At 38.6% G+C, this 19870-nt stretch overlaps 1 protein-coding gene across 2 annotated transcripts in view; it reads right to left on the reverse strand.

Annotated features, from left to right (window-relative positions):
• LOC122793519 (cystine/glutamate transporter-like) overlaps window positions 1–19870 on the reverse strand; it is an 860650-nt gene that overhangs the window by 525000 nt on the left and 315780 nt on the right. For both annotated transcript variants that reach the window (XM_044061648.1, XM_044061649.1), the window contains exon 6: window positions 9995–10118. In XM_044061648.1, the coding sequence (XP_043917583.1) occupies window positions 9995–10118 (124 nt within the window). The remainder of the gene's footprint in view (window positions 1–9994; window positions 10119–19870) is intronic.

Below are 19870 nucleotides of genomic sequence, written 5' to 3' on the forward strand. Positions count from 1 at the left end.
GTGCTGATGGAGTACAAGCACAGTACCAATATTGATTTATTAATCTGTGAGATTATGGGTGAAAAGCTCAGTGTGTGTGGCAGCAGTGGTAGCAGGCCGCTTGCTAAGCAATCAGCCTGCTACAGTTACAGAAGTACAGAACTCTTTTTTTTCATTCTCAGGTTTGAAGATTGGGAAGACTTCTTACTTCTCAGGTGAGTTGAGCTGAGAAAAGTGTTGGCTTGAGAAGAGCCCAGGGTACCATATGACATGGATTGTGCTGTTCTACCCAGCTGTTTGTCAAAAGTCAGATTGCAATAAATCTCCAATATATGGCACAGAAAAAAAAATCTTTTGTATGTTGTTTCTTCTTTCAGATTACTGGAAGTTACCTTTGATCCACTTGTATGAGCAACATATTAATTGCACCTTAAAACAACACAATTGTAAAAGAGGCATACTGATCCACATTCACCTTTATATTACTCCAAATACTCAGTTGACCAAAGTGTTCTCCCTGCCCTGTCTAAACTATTATACTGTTCACAAACTTGCAGACACTTATTAAGTCCAAGCTGATTTAATAATCATATGGACTCAAATTTTCCTTTTGTTATGTCACCAAATTATTACACTGCTGTGATTGAGCTGAATGGCCAGAGAAAAAATTCTGAGGCATTGTGACATCTGAGTCAAGCCCACAAGTTTTCTTTTAAAAATGAACAGTTTATTATATGATAATCACCTTCAGAACACAAGTTCACATTCAGTTTATCATATCCTTGGATTGAGCTAACTATGTTCAGGGTGTATTTCGGACTCCATTTAATCCGGACAAATTTTTGTTTGTTGATTTATTGAGAGAATGTGAAGTTAAGTTGGCTACAAGAACCTGTGGCTATCGGTGAGTAAGGATGACAAGAGTATGAAATTTGAGTATATTGTATGTCTGATGTTGAATGAGGTAAGACCCTTTTATGATACCTAACTTCTTGAGAAATATTTGAGTTTGAATATCACTCTGAGGAGTGTAGAGGTTGACTATTTGCCTTCCTGGGACTTTGGTGAGGAAGAGTTAGATTTGTTAGAATAATGGACAGTGGCGGCTGGTGACTTCAAATCAAGCAGGAGAGAGTTGAATGGGTGGGGCCAACAGGAAGGGGTATGACCAACTAGAAAGGGGCAGGGCTAGGCTCAAAACCACAAAAACTGGAACTTTAATTAAATACGCTGCCCTGGGTGCGAAACCAATATTATGAAAGTCCAATCAAGGCAAAAAAGTGTAGAAGAAAAAAATATTTCAATGCATTGGCTACATGACAGCTTATTTAATATCTAGATTGAAACAAAAAGGTTGTGAGGCATGAAAAAATAAATTACTTTTTAAATACATTACTAGAATGCCAGTCAACATCAAATATAAAAAAGCAAACAGCACTCAATTCAAACCACTTCTCCTTCCACTGCAGTTCTAATTATAATTTATATTCAGCTTTATAAAAGTACGAAGTAACATGCTGAAAGTAGCAATTTCTGTGATACCCCCACTTGTAAAAAGGTTTCTTATCCAAAAAAGACCTGCTGCCTTACAACAACTATCTACTTGTTTCATGGGGAAAACATGATCAAAGTGCAAAATGAACAGCAAACAAGAAACAAGCTCAAGATGAATTGCTTAAAGGATTACTGCACAGGTTATGGACCACACATGATAGATTGGCATTCTGTTTAGTTTATGGGTAAAACCTGCAAAAATGACTGCAAGTCTCCAACAAATGTAATGAGCTTCTGAAAATACTGTAATCCTGTTCTTTATTACAAATACAGTCATATGAATTTCAATACCTAAGGCTTGTACATTATCTAGTTATATAAATATTCTCTGCATAGCAACAACAAAAAGGCTTTCAATGTTGGTAATTCTTGAGTGGTATGCTTAAAGCTTACTTACATCTTACAATCTCAGACAAGCTTACCTCATGGTCATTAAAACAGGCACTACAACAACATGAATTTTCTGAATAATAAGAAGCATAAATCAACAGTATACAAATATGACAGAAAACGCGAACATTCTGCAAAATCAAAGACAGATGAAAAGCCACTGTAGTACTTGTGTCTACCTTGGATGGGGGTGATACTCTGCACACTTACACTGCATAATTGCTCCTTGCCTTGTATGGACACATTCCGAGTCACTACATGGGGGAGTGGGGTGCAACACGTATGTCACAATTTGAAATGTCTCTGGATGACAGTGATGGCGCTGACACATTAGCCATACCTCACAACCTCAAATCAAGAAATCTGGACAAAGCCATATATAGAAGTGGGACAAAGGCTCAAAAATAAGGACATTTTTTTTAAATATTGCTCTTATAAACTTAAAGATAATACAATAGTAGGTCTTGCATTAGTATGAATTTTCTGAAGGGTATGAAATCTGAAACTCAAATGTCTGTCATTATTTTCTAACTTCAGTCTTTAATGATTTGCCACTAATTTGCCAGTAAACAGCAATTTTATGAAAAACAGACCAAAAATGTGATGCAGAAATATAAAATAGCCACACAATACAGCTGGGAACCTGTCAAAGAAGGGACACCTTTTAAATATTAGTGCTGTTAAGTTGAGCAGCTGACAAAATAAGAGAATCTACATGCATTTCTGATCATTATAATTATTTATTAATTATAAACCCTCCACATTTTCTTCCAAAATTTCCATTTTACGGAGGGATTATTAGGGGGAGAGCAACATTTTGAGCTAAAGTCGGGGGCAGTTGAGAGGTTTGGATATACCTTATTCTATAAAGCAATTTATTTGTGCATACCTCTCAACCTCTTAACGCAGGAAATCTGGGGAAGGTCAAATATATTGCAGGAACATACAGACAGTGCTAAAAATTGCTCTTGTATAAAACTTAGACAGTTGATAGAACAACAGTTCTTGCTTTAGCATGCATTTTTCTGAAGGGTATGAAGTCTAAAACTCAATGTGTCATTATTTAGTGACTACATTCCTGAATGATTTGCCAAAAAAACACACATTTTATGAGGAACAAACCAAAAATAAGACGCAAAAATCTATTCATTCTGTGAAAATCTGGACAGTTGAGAGGTATAATTCAGCTGGGGCTGTCTTTGAGTTTGCCACCCGTCCTCACCTCACAACATCATGGCTGAATGGGGCCTCCCCCCTGCAGCCATTCTAATGTCCCATTACTTGGATATTTCACTCCATTTACCATAAACACTGTAATGTGCATGCTACTTTACTATGATTATTTGGATTTCATTTAAAAGTTTTATTTTACATTTTACAACACAAACACTAACAGACATCTGCTAAACAAAGCAATGCAGTCTCACAATGAAAATAGACTTAGCATTAAAACTTCTCTACCCTTGAAACTCACATTCATTGAAACCCACATTCAAAAAAAATACATCTGGCCAGTGGCAGATTAAGATTAACTTCGGGTTGTCTTCATATCATACTCCCCTTGCACACAAAACATACATGTGTTCTTTGGTACACCTGCCCGATTGTATTAAACTATATTCCTTGTATAATAAATTACAGTTGAGGGTGTTTTAAATTTATTGTTTAATACAGTACAGTTAAGAGGGTGTTTTAAATTTATTGTTTAATACATTACAGTTAAGAGGATGTTTTAAATTTATTGTTTTGAACATTTTCCAGTAAACAATGAAACAAAATGCATGCAGCAATAATGACAAAACTGCCCAGTTCAGAACATTTCCATCATAAAAGTCTACTCAAACTTCTACAATCCACCAGTATCAGTAAATATGCACAATCTCTGCAGAAGTCAGTCATGTAAATAATTCCACATTAAAGAGATCTGTAACTAATGAAGAGGTTGCTGTTAGCAAACAACTGTATATTTCATTGTTTCATCTACAAATAAAGTGCTTGTTGCCCTTGAGAAATAAATTGCCTATGTTACATTAAACAAATGATAAGCTGGTAACATTGCAATAGGGAATGGGTGGCAAACTGATAACAGGTTCATAGTTACTAGGTATCTCCACCAAGGAGGACATTCTCAGGACTGCAGCATCGGCCCCCTTTAAAAGTGCAACACAGTACAATATCAGCAATGCATCTACATACTGTAGGAGTAGAACCCACAGCTTTATGCATCAAAACAAATGCCTGTTGTGCTATTAACAATGCAAGTAGATTCAGCATAAGCAACAATAAAACTTATCTTCCCGTGAAGCTCTTAGCTCCTCGTAAAATCCACTCAGCACTGAACATTATCTCTCAACTTTTTCAGCACAAGAGCACAAGAAATCTGGAAAAAGCTACATTTTATTGAAGGAGACAAAAGCCCAAAAAAACAGGGACACATTTTAAACATTGCTTGTATAATCTTGGAAAGTTGCTAGAACAAAATGCTGTGCTACCACCATGCATTTCACTGCCAAGGCTTGAACCTAGGACCCTGTGCACTACAGTCAGAGCAACATATCATATGCCAAATCAGCTGTTTCATGACAGACAGGAAAACTGAAACTTAAATGGCTATAATTTAGTAAATTCGGTTCTTACCATAGCTCTCAGACTCTTAGCACAAAAACACCTGGACAAAGCCAATAATGGGGGAATATAGCCCCCAATCATATTCAGTGAATTCAGTTCTCACCATAGCTCTCAGCCTCTTAGCACAAAAAACCTGGACAAAGCCAATAATGGGGGAATACAGCCGCAAAAATAAGGACAGATTTCAAATATTGATCTTATAAACTTAGAACATTGCTAGAATAAAAAGGTTTTATGTTACCATGTACTTTCTGAAGAATATGAAGTCTGAAATTCAAATGTTTGTCATTATTTAGTGAATTCAAAATCCAAAAAAAAACACAGATTTAATGAGGAACAGAACAAAAATATGAGGCAAAAATCTGAACCACTTTCACAAGTGGTGGTGGGTATTCAGGCTCTTAATACCTGTACCAAGGTACAGGGTTTGAGCCTACTCTCTAGCCACCAGTTAATGTTACCTGGTGCATTTCACTCACACACACACACACACACACACACACACACACACACACACACACACATGCACACACAAACACACACACACACACACTTCCTGCGTTTCAGATAAGCTCCGGCTCCATTAAAGTAAACAGCTGTTCCTGCCTAACAGCACTCTTTAAAATAAACAGCTCAGTTCCAGCAAGCTTACATTAAACAGCTCAGTTCCTGCCTAAAGCAAGCTTCAGATAAAATAAACAAGCTCCGTTCCTTTAAAATAAACAGCTCAGTTCCAGCAAGCTTCTGTAAAATAAACAGCTCAGTTCCTGCCTAAAGTAAGCTTCAGCTAAAATAAACAAGCTCTGTTCCTGCCTAACAGCACTTAAAATAAACAGATCTAGCTCTGTTAAGCTCCTGCCCACAAAACCTTCAGATAAATAAACAGCTCGGATAAAATAAGCTCCAAACAGCTCTGTCCGTTAAGTAAACAGCTCATTTCCTGCAAGCAAGCTTCGGATAAAATAAACAAGCTCCATTCCTCCCTAACAGGACTTAAAATAAACAGCTCTCGCTCCATGTCCATTAAGCTCCTGCCCACAAAAGCTTCATATAAATAAACAGCTCAGCTCAGATAAAATCCCTCACAGCTCAGATAAATCAAGCTCCGTGCATTCCTGCCTATTACACCCACCTTTGTCTTGGACATCCTGCTGCAATCCATAGTCCCAGTATTTAGCTCCAACTTGCCCTTTTCCTGGGAATGCATTCAAAGTCTGTAGTCTGTATGCAAGTGCTAAATCCCAGCCTGCAGTTAGAATGCACAGACTGCAGATGTTTCAGTCCAATCCCCTTCTAGTCTATGTGGTTGTAACCACATAGATTTCTGGGGTATCTGTAGACTGGTGCCTACTTTCCTAATCTGGACTGCTGTTTAACCAGTCTGGATTTTAGTACGCATGCATGGACTTCATTCCGGGAATTCATTATTTTGTTTTTTTTTTTTTTTTGTTTGTTTTACAGCTGGGGGGCTGCAGTCCTACAGTCCAATGGCATGAGCCGCCACTGAGAATGGAAGCAGTTTCATTGGCATGTACTTTCAGTTGGCTTCGGATATTGAGTAAGCAGAATTTAAGGTCGCACATTAAAATTCCACAGAATGTCATGAAGGTGCAGAGTGCACTTGTTAAGGAAATCCCAGAATCTGGTTAATGTAGCTGAATGAAGGACATTAAAAATAAAATCCAAAAGTTTAAAAGGCGGATACTGACATTCTTGCTCATAAAAAGAAGAAATTACCCAGAGACACTTGAGGCAGCGGACAAGAACATTTATTTTGTCACTAAGTACTCAACTTTCTCTGAAATCTTGAAGAAGTTAGTGCTGAATTTATGGCATGTGGCTTATTTGGATGAAATGATTGGTGATCTGTTCCCAAATTATGTTACTTTTCCTTCTGGAAGATTTCTCAGTTTGAAGGAATTGCTGAATTTCACGTATACTTTTGCATTGACCATGGAGGAAGGCATGGGTTCTTTTGCATGTGGGCACTGTAAGGTTTCTAGTAAAATCAGGAATATATCAGGTACAAAATTAATGCTAGGAAGTTTGATTCAAGAGAGAGATTCAACTGTGAATCTTGTGTGTGACTTTTGTGGGGTTGTATACATTATTGGTTGTGGGTATAACATTACTAAATGGTATGTGGGGCAAACTAAGAAGAAAGTTAAGATTTGTATTATGGAGCATTTGGGTGACATCACGAATAGTAACTTTAAAAGCTCTGTAGCAGAACACATCTATAAGGTGCATTATGGTTCAGATGTTAGCTTCTTCCTCTTTACTATCTTAGCTCAACCTTATTTGCATAGAAGGGGTAATCTTGGTAGCAAATTAAATGAATTAGAAAGCAAAATGATTCTTTATTACAAGACTTTATGTTCCAGGGCATGAATTTGGAAGTCAACTTGAAGTTTTAGCAGTGTTTTGTATTGCATTGTATACTTAAGTATTTATTAGTAAATAATTTGTATTACTTTGCAGTGTTTGAATAGTAATGTATTTAATTACGTAATTTTGGATGTTATATATTGCATTTTTTGCACATTGTGGGGACTCTAAGTTATGTAATTGCTTAATTATGCAATTAATTAAAAACAGAGTTCTGCCTGTATAAAAGAAGTTGCTATGTGCAATGCAATTTATCATGAGAAGTTGAATTGCTGAGGTATCAGATGCACTTTGTATTAAAGAAAGGTGATTGAACAGTTTGGCTTCTGTTTGCTGTTTATAGTTTATTGCACCACAACATTAGGGGAATTTGTCATGATCATTTTGTGTTACTAGAGGATACAATAAGCCATGCATTAGTGATGAGTTTGCTGGTAAACTCTAGTTATGTCTATAAGTGAAACACAGAGCCAACTACTGGCTAGAGTTCACAAAACAAATGCTCACACCATTCCTTACTGGTCCATAAGATGCATCACTAACTTAACCTGCTGGTGTCCATCAGCTATGTACTTCATTCTTCCAATCAGTTGCTAACCAAGCCAGTAGTGTCTCATAGTCCTCACAGAGACTCAAACTTATCTTTGGTTCTTTTGAAAGCCTAGGAGTCTCTACCATTAACACAGAACCAATTTTTTAATGCTGTATACTTTAATTACCTTAATTACTCAGCCAAACATACCTTCATTCTGCTTAGGTCTGTTAGTCTCTCCTTACTTCTGGCTCTCTTAAAACACTACCGTAAAGTCTCATACTCTCTGCAAATAACAACTAGTGATTTATTGCCTAAACATTCCTTTAAAAAGTATCTGATCATTTTTTGAAGCCTGTGACTACATATGCCACAATAGTTTCTATGTCTCACCATCAAAAATAAAATTACTTTGTGACAAGTGATTAAAAAAGTTGTCAATCACTAGTCAATCCAAAAATGTAAAAAAAAGTAAAACACATGCCCCTCACATCTAATATTTCCTGCCTAGATAACAAACTAAATACATAAGTAACACATCTTTCCTGAATTTAGTGCTTTAAACACATTTTCATTAACTTGCTCATTTGAACAGTGCAAACAAGTCAGACAGAAGTATACCCTTACTTTTTAACTGCTTCTATCAAATAAAAACAACGACAACAAAAATAAATAACACCTCACTTTTAAAAAGTAACAAGGGAAGCATTATACCTGTGTTTTAATATTTAGCAATCTGTTGCATTTTAAAGTATACATTTATCATCCCATGCATTTTAGAAGATCACATGTTGTTTTATCAAATTATGATTTCTTTAACACTTCTTTGAAATTGGCATTCAATAAGTCATCTTCATAAAGAAAATTTATGTTTTTAGGCTAAAAAGTACAGAATATTCCAAGTGGCAAAGCCACCTCTATAATCCCCATACAAAGGTCAGTGTCTCCTGCATCAGCATAGTTAATATAATCATCTTTGAGTTTACTGCACCTTGCAATACATGGTATTTCCTCAGTATAACAGCCTCTGAATACAGGAAGAATAACCTAATATATAAATTGACTTTACTCACCATTCTAGAGGGCTCCCCCCATGTAAAGAAAAAGGGCTTTAAGGGAACAACTCAATACCTGAAGGTCTAGCAGCCATGACACAGAAAGCTGGAGGACTTGGGTTGAATCCCAAACAAGAGCTTGTATTTTCCCTTATTATTATTATTACAGGCATTCAAAAACAATACCTAAGCCAAAAGCTTTCTCTGCATTTCTGCATTGGTGTGTTTGTGATTGTGTGTCTATAATTTAACCTTATTCTCCATGCAAGGAGTTTCTTAGTTGAAAGGAATATGGACTTTAAAAGGAAATGTCAGCTTGTAACTGCCCTGTGGTTCTTGCTAGTCAAGTGGCAGGGATACCACCATAAAAAGTTGTTTGTCTTGGATTCAAGTCCCAAGCAGAATATAATATGTTCATTTTGAGTTTCTAACATTCAAAAACATTGCTTAAGTAAGACACTTCTTCTGCATATGTGTGGGCGCGCACATGTGTGTGTCTGTATGCATGTGTGTGGCAGAGAGAGACATTCGTCACACTCTTTAACCATTCTATTTCACATATATGCATACACATAAATACAGAAATATACCATACAGTTACAAATATTCACACAACTGGAAAACTGTGGTTCCTGCTAGTTTATTTATTGGAATGCATTTATTGGAAGAGATTAGCAGTCAAACAGCTCACTTTCACTTATTCAGATTTCTCACAATAAGATTCTGCAAATTTGAATAAGACAAAGAACTGACTACCATTACAAACGTTATTGTGTTATTAAAAGTATGCAAATTAATGGTTTGTTAATGGTTAAAATTAGAAGGTGCATTCCAAAAGCGAAAGAAAGTATAATAATTGTCAATTAGCTTTAGAAAAAAGTATCATGAGCTAAAAAATAAGAAACAATACATTTCAGACAGGATTTCTCTTTAATTTATAGTTCCAGTTGGACAAAAATAATTGCATGCTCAGTTACTCCTTAGAATAAAATAGGCACAATGGCTTCTTTGCTGCTTTCTGAGAATTTAGCATTGTATTGCAATAATAAAAACTGTCTTCTCCAAAAAAAGAATACATTCATTGCAAGTATACTATACTTACATACAACCCAATCACACAAACACTCAATTTTATACTGTAGGTCAGTGGTATAAAACAAAAGAGCAGTCAGATCTAATTTAATTTCAATAAGGACTGAAAGAATATTTTGTTTCTTTAAACACAGACTACTAAATAAAGACCAATCACTCAACTTTAAAAATCATTTCTTATTTTTATGTATGCTATATTTTTCTGGAGTCCTTAGAAGCCTTTAAAATATTCACTATTGTTTATATTCTGCTTCCTAGTATGGCTTTCATTAGAAACATATCATCTTTTATGGTAGTATACAGGGTACCATGCCGAATGTGCATGTCTAGTGGTGACCCATTACCTTTTGAAAATACAGGTGCATATAGTACTTACCACAGCTACTGCATCTGATGCAAGTACTTCATCTGTAGTCATTACAGCGAAGTAAGCCACATTTGTTAACAAATAACTGAAGGTAGCAATTGCCATTGACACACATATGGCAATAGGCATAGTTCTGAAAGAGAGAGAAAATGTTTTTTTTTTATTTAAAAACAAGCATAAAACTATAAAAGCCAAATTCCAGCAAGCCATGATTAAAGCAAATAGTTGTAAAATAAACTATTTAACTATTTAATAATGACTTTCTTATACATGCAACCTGTAGCATATGGGAGACTCTTCTGTCTTCACATATACACTTGTGTCAATTTGCTGTACAGCTTTAATAAGCACAACACTCTTTTTTTCCATGTCTGCATTGTTTTTGTCATCACAGTAACCCCAATAGACACTACCACTTACGCATACACAAGTGAAGACAGATGGATCCACTTACTACTGCTTCAGATATTATCGCTGTCTTTGTCCCAGCCCCCTGTAATAATACACGACACCAACTGACATTTGATGACTTTTATTAATTTCAAATACAACTTTAATACATGTTTTCAAATATTAGTTATAACACAATAACATTGTAACCACACATGTAAAATCCTTATACATCAGAGCAGCATATCCCACCTCATGCTGCACAAACAAGCGATGTCTATACCTCCACTCACTTATCTTATCAGTCAAGCATCCAATAACCAGTGTCCATACCTCTGCTCACTTATCAATCAAGCAGCATCCTACTGTTCACTTTCATCCCCCCAAATCATTGCATCAACCCCATAACCAAGAGGGGGAGCAGAAGAGGGACAAGCCTGCCCTTCTTCTTCACTTAATACCCATCTCCATAACTATAGCAAACAAAATAAAAGAAAAATTGGGAGGGAGGGGTGGGTAACTAGATCATGCCAAAATGTAATTCCTCCTAACAGTTACACTCTTATAAAACTCCGAAGCCCCACACTAAATTTACCTCACTTTCTCTAAAGTCCCTTCACAAATTAACCCTTCTCATCCCAACTAAACAAGCCTATCTCTATTCCATAACCTTAAAGCCCTTCCTTAAAAGACACCCACCTCCCCACCCCATTTAACTCCCTATACCCTTGTCAAAGTTGCCTCTGGACAAATTGGTTTGTTCCCGAACCTCATTTGACCCGGTCCCCTTCAATAATACACATGACACCAAATGACATTCAACAGCCTTTATTAATTTCAAATACAACTTTATTACATCTTTTAATATTACTTATAACACAATAACCTTGCAACCACACCTGTAAAATCCTTATAACGTACATCAGGGCAATGTACCCCACTCACCCTGCCCAAATAACCAGCATCCATATCTCTGCTCACTTATTTATCAATCAAGCAGTATCCTACTGCTCACTTTCAGCCCCCCCAAAACAAATCAGTGCATCAACCCCAACAGCAAGAGGGGGAACAGAAGAGGGACAATCCTGCTCCTCTTCTCTACCCACCAGACTTACCACAGGCTGTTCTCCCTCTCTTACATAAGACCTTTCACCAGACCTTCCAAAAATAAACCGCAATGTACTTTAAACAAGTCTAAACAAACTCAGTCAAGTGCTGCCCATCAGATCCAAACCAAATTGGGTCCTTGTCATTGAAATCCCTATGTTCTAGCATATACGTACCCAGCACTCACAACTGCCATGGCAGCCTAAAGTGTGCATGCTTCAAAGCCTTAAAATTAACAGCATTCCTCCAACACAAAAACAATACAATCTTTGACCATACAATGCAGCACATACCTGGATATAATGACTGCAACATAACCAAATCCTCTCATCCTATCCACTAACTGGGTCTTAGGAATTAAATCTAAATCATTACCAACCAAATGTGTCACCAATATTCATGGCACTCCCTTCCATGATCGCATCACTTCAATTTCATCCATAAGCTGAATCCACCTAAGACCTCTAATCCCATGCCAGCTAACTGTCCACTCCAGTCAATGCAAACCCATGTCCTTTCCATCCATCCTAACTGCTGCCCTCTTCACTGCCCAATAGATTTAAGAATGTTGCACGATGACAATCTCCTTTCCTGAAAGATGAAAAAAAATTATCAATTAAATCCATCGCCTAATACAGAATAAAAAGAGATTTGAAGACCACCTCCACACTCTCCAGACGACCTCAGTGGACCTGCCTTCCCTCACCAGGTATTACCCCCTACCAATAGTGAAAGCATGAGTAGAAAACCTCTCACCTGGAAAACCCATACAACACAACACCCATATATGTATTATATGTATAAACTGATTACCCATCACCACTTTACTCCCCTCTCAACTGAAAGACCGATTTCTGAGGGCCTCCCACATGAGTCCACATCAAGCCCATAGCCCAAACCACTGGACAAAGCCCCACACTCCTATCTTTACCAAGAACGATCTGCATGCCTTTACCTAACTGATCCATTTTAGACCTATGCAACCAAATGTGCACTGACCCTGAGAAAACCATAACATCTCTCCAAAGTAATGACCCTAAAAATTCTGACAATCAAAATGCCCTGAAATGCATCCATAAACAGAAAGTAAGCCACAAAACATAGTCCACTGACTCACCCACCACTAAAGCCAAACCCCTAAATAATACTGTCAAAACCTGTCTTGTCAAAGGCCAATGCATATCTATATGCACTCCAGCCACTCTACCCCATCCTCCTAGCATATGCCCTACCATCTAGGACTTTGTGAAATCATGAACTCCAGCTCCCTGTGCAAATATACTAATTGCTGCCAATCCACCTTAACCAATTGCACAACTTTATATGGCCATCAAGCCTGAACCAAGCATCGCAATAAAAGTTCGTCTGAACACAATCCTTCATCCTCAGGCTAATTTATCAAAATCGATTAATGCCCTACCATATGCTTTCCTGGTAGATGTTGCACAAGAATGCTGCACCAGTCTCCTGGTTCCATCAACCCAAGATGCAACACCTAATCTGGCAACACCATCACCTCTTTCCTCATCCCTGGGGCCAATTGTGAGAACCTGGAAAACTGAAATTGAGACAGACTGGCAGCTATCTCATTTCTAACCCCTGCCATATGGATACCTTTGAACAAAAAATTTATTAATAAACTCTGCAAAACCAACTTATGTAACACACACAACAACAAGTCAGATCTCACAGTCTTTGCTTGCAAAACTCACACCACTACCATATTATCGGAGTTAAAAATTACCCTCTTTCCCCTCAGTCGCTCCTGCCAAACTATCAATGGAACCCAGATTGGCAATAAATCCAAAAAGGCGACATCCCTTTTCCACTCATCCTTTTAACCTCCCCCCCTCCCAGTTAATGAGCCACAAACCATTCCCCTCCACAAAATGCAGCCATTTTCATAACCCCAGTGGCATTTGTAAACAACTGCATTTCCTCTTGTGCAACCCAATCTGTCTGCCAAAAAAAGACACCATTAAAATGCTACAAAAAGGATAGCCAATGTGCCAAATCAGCCCATACCAACTTGATAACTCTGAACCAATGATATTTGCTCTTACCTCCTTTTAACAAAAAAGACACTGCAAAAGATATGCCCTGGATGAACAGCTCAGCTTGTAAAATTCAGAAGCCGCAAAAGCTCCATAACCTTCTAAATCCACACCTTCTCCTTGGACACCACCTGACCAATCTTCTCCTTTGGGCTATCTTATGATCTGGCAAGAAAAACAACCCCCTTTCATCATCCACCAGCAATCCTAACAAATCCATTGCCCTAGCTGGACCTTCCAACGTCTGCCTAGCCAATGGGACCCCCAACTCCTCACTCATTACTAAAAACTCTCCCTAAACCTTCAGCTACTCCAACAAATGACTTAGCTACTATCAGAAAATAATCCGAATAATGCACCACCCTCTGCATATTGACCCGCTGCTTCCAAACTCAAAGCAGTGCCATGCTAAATTTCTCAAAAGTAGCACAAGCCACTGAGCATCACATTGGTATAGCTTTATCAAAGTAAAATTTGTTCCCTACTACCATGGCTAGCAATGGCCACTGCTCTTCACGTACCAGCAAAAAACAGATTCAATATCCACCTTCACTAACCATGGATCCTTAACCCCCCTGAATAACCTTCACATTATCATCCAGAGATGCATAACTGATCTTGGCATCCTCCACAGAAATGAAATCATCAATGGAGCTCCCTTCTGGGTATGACAAGTGGTGAATAAGCTTAAACTCACTAGCCACCCACCTTTTTAGGAACCAAACCCAATGGTGAGACCTTAAACCCTTCAAAGGGAGGGTTATCAAAAGAACCCAACAATACCCACCTGTTGTTCCTTCTCTACCAAACCCTCCAAGACATCTTCCTTCCCCCGAACAAAGCACAAATTCCTACAAACTACCCCATCCCCAGCTACCCTTGATTTTATAGAAAACCCCAAAGAAAAGCCCTTGATTATCTCTTCTTTAAGAGAAGAATCAGAAAATTGCTTTAGCATACACCACAGTGTCTCCATCTTAACAGGAGAATGATCCCCGGCCATTTCTTTAAAAGACATCCTTCCCTGTAACCCTCGAAAATAACCACTAGCTTGGATATTTTGAAACCCTGGAACGAAGAAGTGAAAATACCCATAGCAGATGAAAATGAACTTGGAGTCATTAAATTTTCCACCTGCCAACCACAGTGCAACACCAGATGTCTGCCCTCATACTTTGAACAAGCTTGCAAGAAATTACACTACACCCATGAGCATGCACATCTGGATGTCCACTCCCCTGAGATTCTCTGTTTATCTGAAACCCGGTTAAAACCTAACACTACAGACAATGAAGTGTTACCACCTGGGTACAACATACACAGGCTGGATCGTGCTTCGAGGAAGGGGGGTGGGGTAGCTGTACTTTATAAATCTGAGTTGAATGTCACCATAGATGTAATACAACCACCTCAGATTAATAACTTAGAGATTCTTGCCACCAAATTGCAACTTAATAAAAATAAATGCATTAATATCATCTGTATATACATTCCCCCAGGTAACAATATATCTACACTTGAAGATATTCTGCACTGACTATCATGTCACTACTCCCAAAAAACCCTACTACTTGGAGACTTTAACATAGACTGGGGCACCTGTTCCTCAAAATCCCCAACCACCCATATTAACCTGCATGCATTTACACAAATCATATCTACCCCTACCAGGATAGGTAAACCCAACCAAAAATAAAGCATACTTGACTGGGTACTCATAAATAGTCACCCCGAACTGTACACCTCTGGAGCCCTCCCTGATGGTCTAAGTGATCACCTTCTCACATATGTAATTAAGCACAAAGCCATTAATTCCCAACAACCCTTACTCAGAAAGGTTAGAAACAATAAAAACTTTGACCCTGCCAAATTCCAACAAGAACTAAACTCATGTAATTGGTCTATTCTAAAACACCTCCCCTTAGAGGAGGCAGTAGCATACTTTAACAACAAATTCCTTGAGATCCTTGATTTGCATGCACATGTTTGTTCAAAGAGAACAAAGGCAAAAACTGCACCATGGCTTTCTAAAGAGTCTAAACTCAAAATTACCCTTAGAAACAAAGCATGGGCTTTATGCCGTTCTTCTAAAGTCCCCCAAGATCACATTAAATACAGGCAATCCAGGAACGAAACTAAAAAATCCATTTTACAAGACAAAAAACAATACTACTATAATTTACAGACAGTAAATCAAAATAACCCTCAGAAGTTTTGGGCAGGTTTAAATAATCTACTACATCCTGGACAAACTTCAACCCTAATCCCTGCTGCTACTATTGATAAAACCCCTGAAGATGTTTCTGACAGTTTTAACCGATTCTTTACTGAGACAATTCAAGCCCTAGCTAGCCAACTACCTGCTAGCTCCCCTGGTTCTGAAAGTAGCACCCCTAGAAACCTACTCGCATTCAGCTTCCAACCAGTCGCCACTTCACTTATCCGTACCTTGATCAAAAAATTAAAACCCACTACACTTTCTGCTGATCAACTCCCTGCCGAGTACCTATAAAAATCAGCTGATGCTATTGCTTACCCCATCGCAATACTAATCAATCGAACCATAGTAGAAGCTAAAATTCCTACCATCTGGAAAATATCCTATGTAATCCCACTTCACAAAGGAGGCAGCTCTAATGAATTCTCCAATTATAGGCCTATAGCTATACTCTCTCCACTTGCAAAGATTATGGAAAAATGTATTCATAGACAATTCATGCACTACCTAATCCAGAATCACCTTATGGCAGACACTCAGCATGGCTTCAGTCCTCATCACAGCACTACTTCAGCCCTCCTAGCCTTTACCAACACCATAAACCATAATTGCAACAATAATTATATATCCTCAGCCCTCTTCTTGGATCTTTCCAAGGCATTCGATATGGTTGATCACCAACTTTTAATCCACACCCTGCAAACATTCTGTCTGGATACTAGAGCCCTTCAATGGTTTCAATCCTACCTGAATGGTCGACAGCAGGCTGTCCTCTGGCAGAGCAAACTCTCTAACCTTCTACCTAACACCCTTGGAGTACCACAAGGCTCTATACTAGGGCCCTTGCTGTTCTCCATCTTCATTAACGACCTTTATACTGTCATCCCAAAGGTCAGCTGTATCCAATATGCTGATGACTCTACTCTGATTTGCTCAGCCACATCTCCAATAGAGTTATGGTCAGCTACCCAGACCACCTTAAATACAATAGAAAACTGGCTTTCTGAGCATTGTCTGATCCTAAATCCCAAAAAAACTAAAATGCTGTTATTTTCACCAACACGTAGGTCTACCGCTTTCACCTTTACCATAAAATCAAATGATGGCACAATAATCTCCCCTGACCCCTCTACAAAACTATTAGGTGTCATCATAGATAATAATCTAAAATTCGACCTACATGTTAACCAAGCTATCAAAACCATCAATAAAAAACTAGGATCACTTTACAGAATAAAAGCCTTCCTAAACCCTCCAGCTAAAATTGCCATAGCTCGCTCTCACCTTCTTTCAACCCTTCTGTATGCATCCCCTCTACTCTCGAATTTAAACAAGACTGTCCTTAACAAACTCTCAATTTGCCACAACCACATTGCCAAGTTTGCCACTGGGCTGCCTTTTAGGACACATCATTGCATCAATCTAAATCAGCATGGGGGGCTTGAACTACCCAGCCTAATCCAGTATAACCAACTGATTATGGCCTATAAAATCCTCTATAATCCGGACAATACTCCTGCACTTAAAAATATTATCACCCCCTATAACAATCCTAGACCGCTTCGATCCTCTAGCAAACTACTAATTCAGACTAGCAAAATTAATAACACAGCCGGTGACTCTCTCTTTGCAAACTCTGTAAGTAGATCCTGGAACTTTCTTCCAGCTGATATTACCTTACTTTCCACCTTAGGTCAATTTAAAACTAGACTCAAACAATATTTGTCACTTAACTGGCTATATCAATGTATCAAGCTTGGCTAACTCTCTCTAGAATGTGTAAAAATCTGTTAACCATCTTACTGTGTAATTTAATTTAATCCTGACTTACGCACAGGATTAACTGTAACCTGTGGAACTTGTTTAACTTGCTTACTTATCTAATCTCTGTAAATAGTCTGTTTGTAATATGTAATGCTGGTATTATGTAATGCTGTATCTGCTTACCCTTGGAGCTTTTCTCCCCGGGCCTCCGCTGAAAATGGACATGCATCCAGTCGGACTATCCCGGTCAACAAATGTAAAATAAAATAAAACTAAATAAATAAATAAAATAAATAAACATCTTGCATTAAAAGCCCAACACACTCCCTCCCTTCTCCCCCTGCCCTTCTGCCTCTACTAGCTACCCTGAAAGTGTCTATCATAGTTGCTAGCCATATGTCCAGATGTCTAACCTCCTAGCAGAGGGAGTGATCAACTGCCTTCCACTTCAGAAATCTCTGGTCATACCATAACCAAGCAGTCCCTGGCCACAGAGCCTAAACCTCCTGAGTCATAAGGAAGTAAGTCAAAAGTGGCAGAGCCAAAGAAGTATCCTTCTCCAGTCAAATGGCCATATAGTAGATAAAACCTACCACCCAATTATCCCACGTCCTAGGTTGTAGCCTACCTAGTCTCCTTCTCCCCAGCACTGTTAATGCTGCCAAAAGATCATTGCCATTCTCCATCTCCAATTCCACCAGTTGCTGCACTACTTCCACATCAATTAATTTGAAGACATCAACATACCCCCTTCCCAAATCTTCTCCTTTACTGAAGATGGAATGTGAGGGGTCAGAAAAACTGTCTCTGCCCCTTGATCCAAACTTTGTGTAGCTAACCAATGACCCAGCTGTATATGCCAAAATCCAACCCAGCTTCAGAACACAATCCCACCCCCCCACGGATGACCCCCAAACTCCCCACCATCACCTCTGCTCTACCCTCCCCATTGATTGCTTTACCCTGTCCTGTCTTGTAATTTTGCAGCATATCCCCTACATACCTTCTAGTTCTCACCAACCTTTGATATACTTCATTCCCAGCTATCCCACAATCATTCCCAACACACTCAATACCCACCTTCCCTAACAGGACTTCCAAAAGAATATCATTACCTGCTGATCCTTCCTGAGCCACTCCAGGTGCTGGAGAATCCAAAGCAACCACATCTCTCAACTGCTCTGCCTGCTTACCATGAGCTGCCAATCTGGTCCTCAGAGCTGAACTATGTCTCTTCCTACTGGACTCACCCACAACATCTACCGTTCTGGACTCACCTCCTGAAAGAGCTCCGCCTCCTGATCCACAATGGCCTCCAACATCTGCCATAAATTCTGCAAATTCGCTATTTGCAATAGAAGATAAACACATTAGAACTCAAGAAGAGAGAAAACAAAATAGAGGAGGAAAAAAATGGACACTATTGACAGTATTGTGCCATGTTCATCACCATTCAACATTCTGTCCAACTGTGCCCCACCACACACCGAAAGTACCATAATACCTCCAGTTAACATAGCATAAAGAAAAAGGGGGACAGATACAATATCAGGCAGGCACAACCATCTGCCCAATTAAAACAGTAGCCAGAAATCTCAAGTCCATTCTGTTCCTTAAAAATCACCATTTGCAGACCTTTTTTACAGAATTTGCCTTTCTCCTACTCTATGAATGTGCCTCCAGCTGTTAGTCAAACTGACTGCAACACATACTATACCTCTCAAATATACAAATTTTCACAGAATGTCCAGATTTATGCCTCATATGTTTGGTCCATTTGTCATAAAAATGTGCATCTTCTGGCAAATCACTGGCAAATTATTAAAGATTAAAGTAACTAAATAATGACAGGCATTTGAGTTTCAGTCTTCATATCCTTCAGAAAATGTATGCTAATACAAACTCAGTTATTGCAGCAAATTTGATCATTTATAAGAGCAATATTTAAACTCTGTCCCTATTTTTGAGCTTCTGTCTCCCCATTATGTGTGGGTGGCTTTGTCCAGATTTCTTAAGTTAAGAGGTGGAGAGGTATGACACAGACCTAGAATGCTTGCTTGTTAATCTTCCTCTCACTTTGTCCATACTACTTCCCATAATCATGAGACACACAAAGTGCATGCATGATCGACAGCTGTTACACCTAGGCCATCTCCTCACCAGTGAACCCCCTCCTATGACCTATAAACCACTCGCAACTTCACCCCTCAGTTACATCCATCCCTAGAGCAGTATTCCAATTCTTCTTCTTCTTTCGGCTTTTCCCGGTTAGGGGTTGCCACAGTGGATCATCTGTCCGCTCATGATTGGCAGTGGAGTTTTACAGTGTCAAGTTGCCAACCCGGCACCCAA

This window comes from Protopterus annectens, chromosome 2.part0 (genome assembly GCF_019279795.1).
Source record: "Protopterus annectens isolate FY-2018-M chromosome 2.part0, PAN1.0, whole genome shotgun sequence".
Classification (NCBI taxonomy): Eukaryota; Metazoa; Chordata; order Ceratodontiformes; family Protopteridae; genus Protopterus; species Protopterus annectens.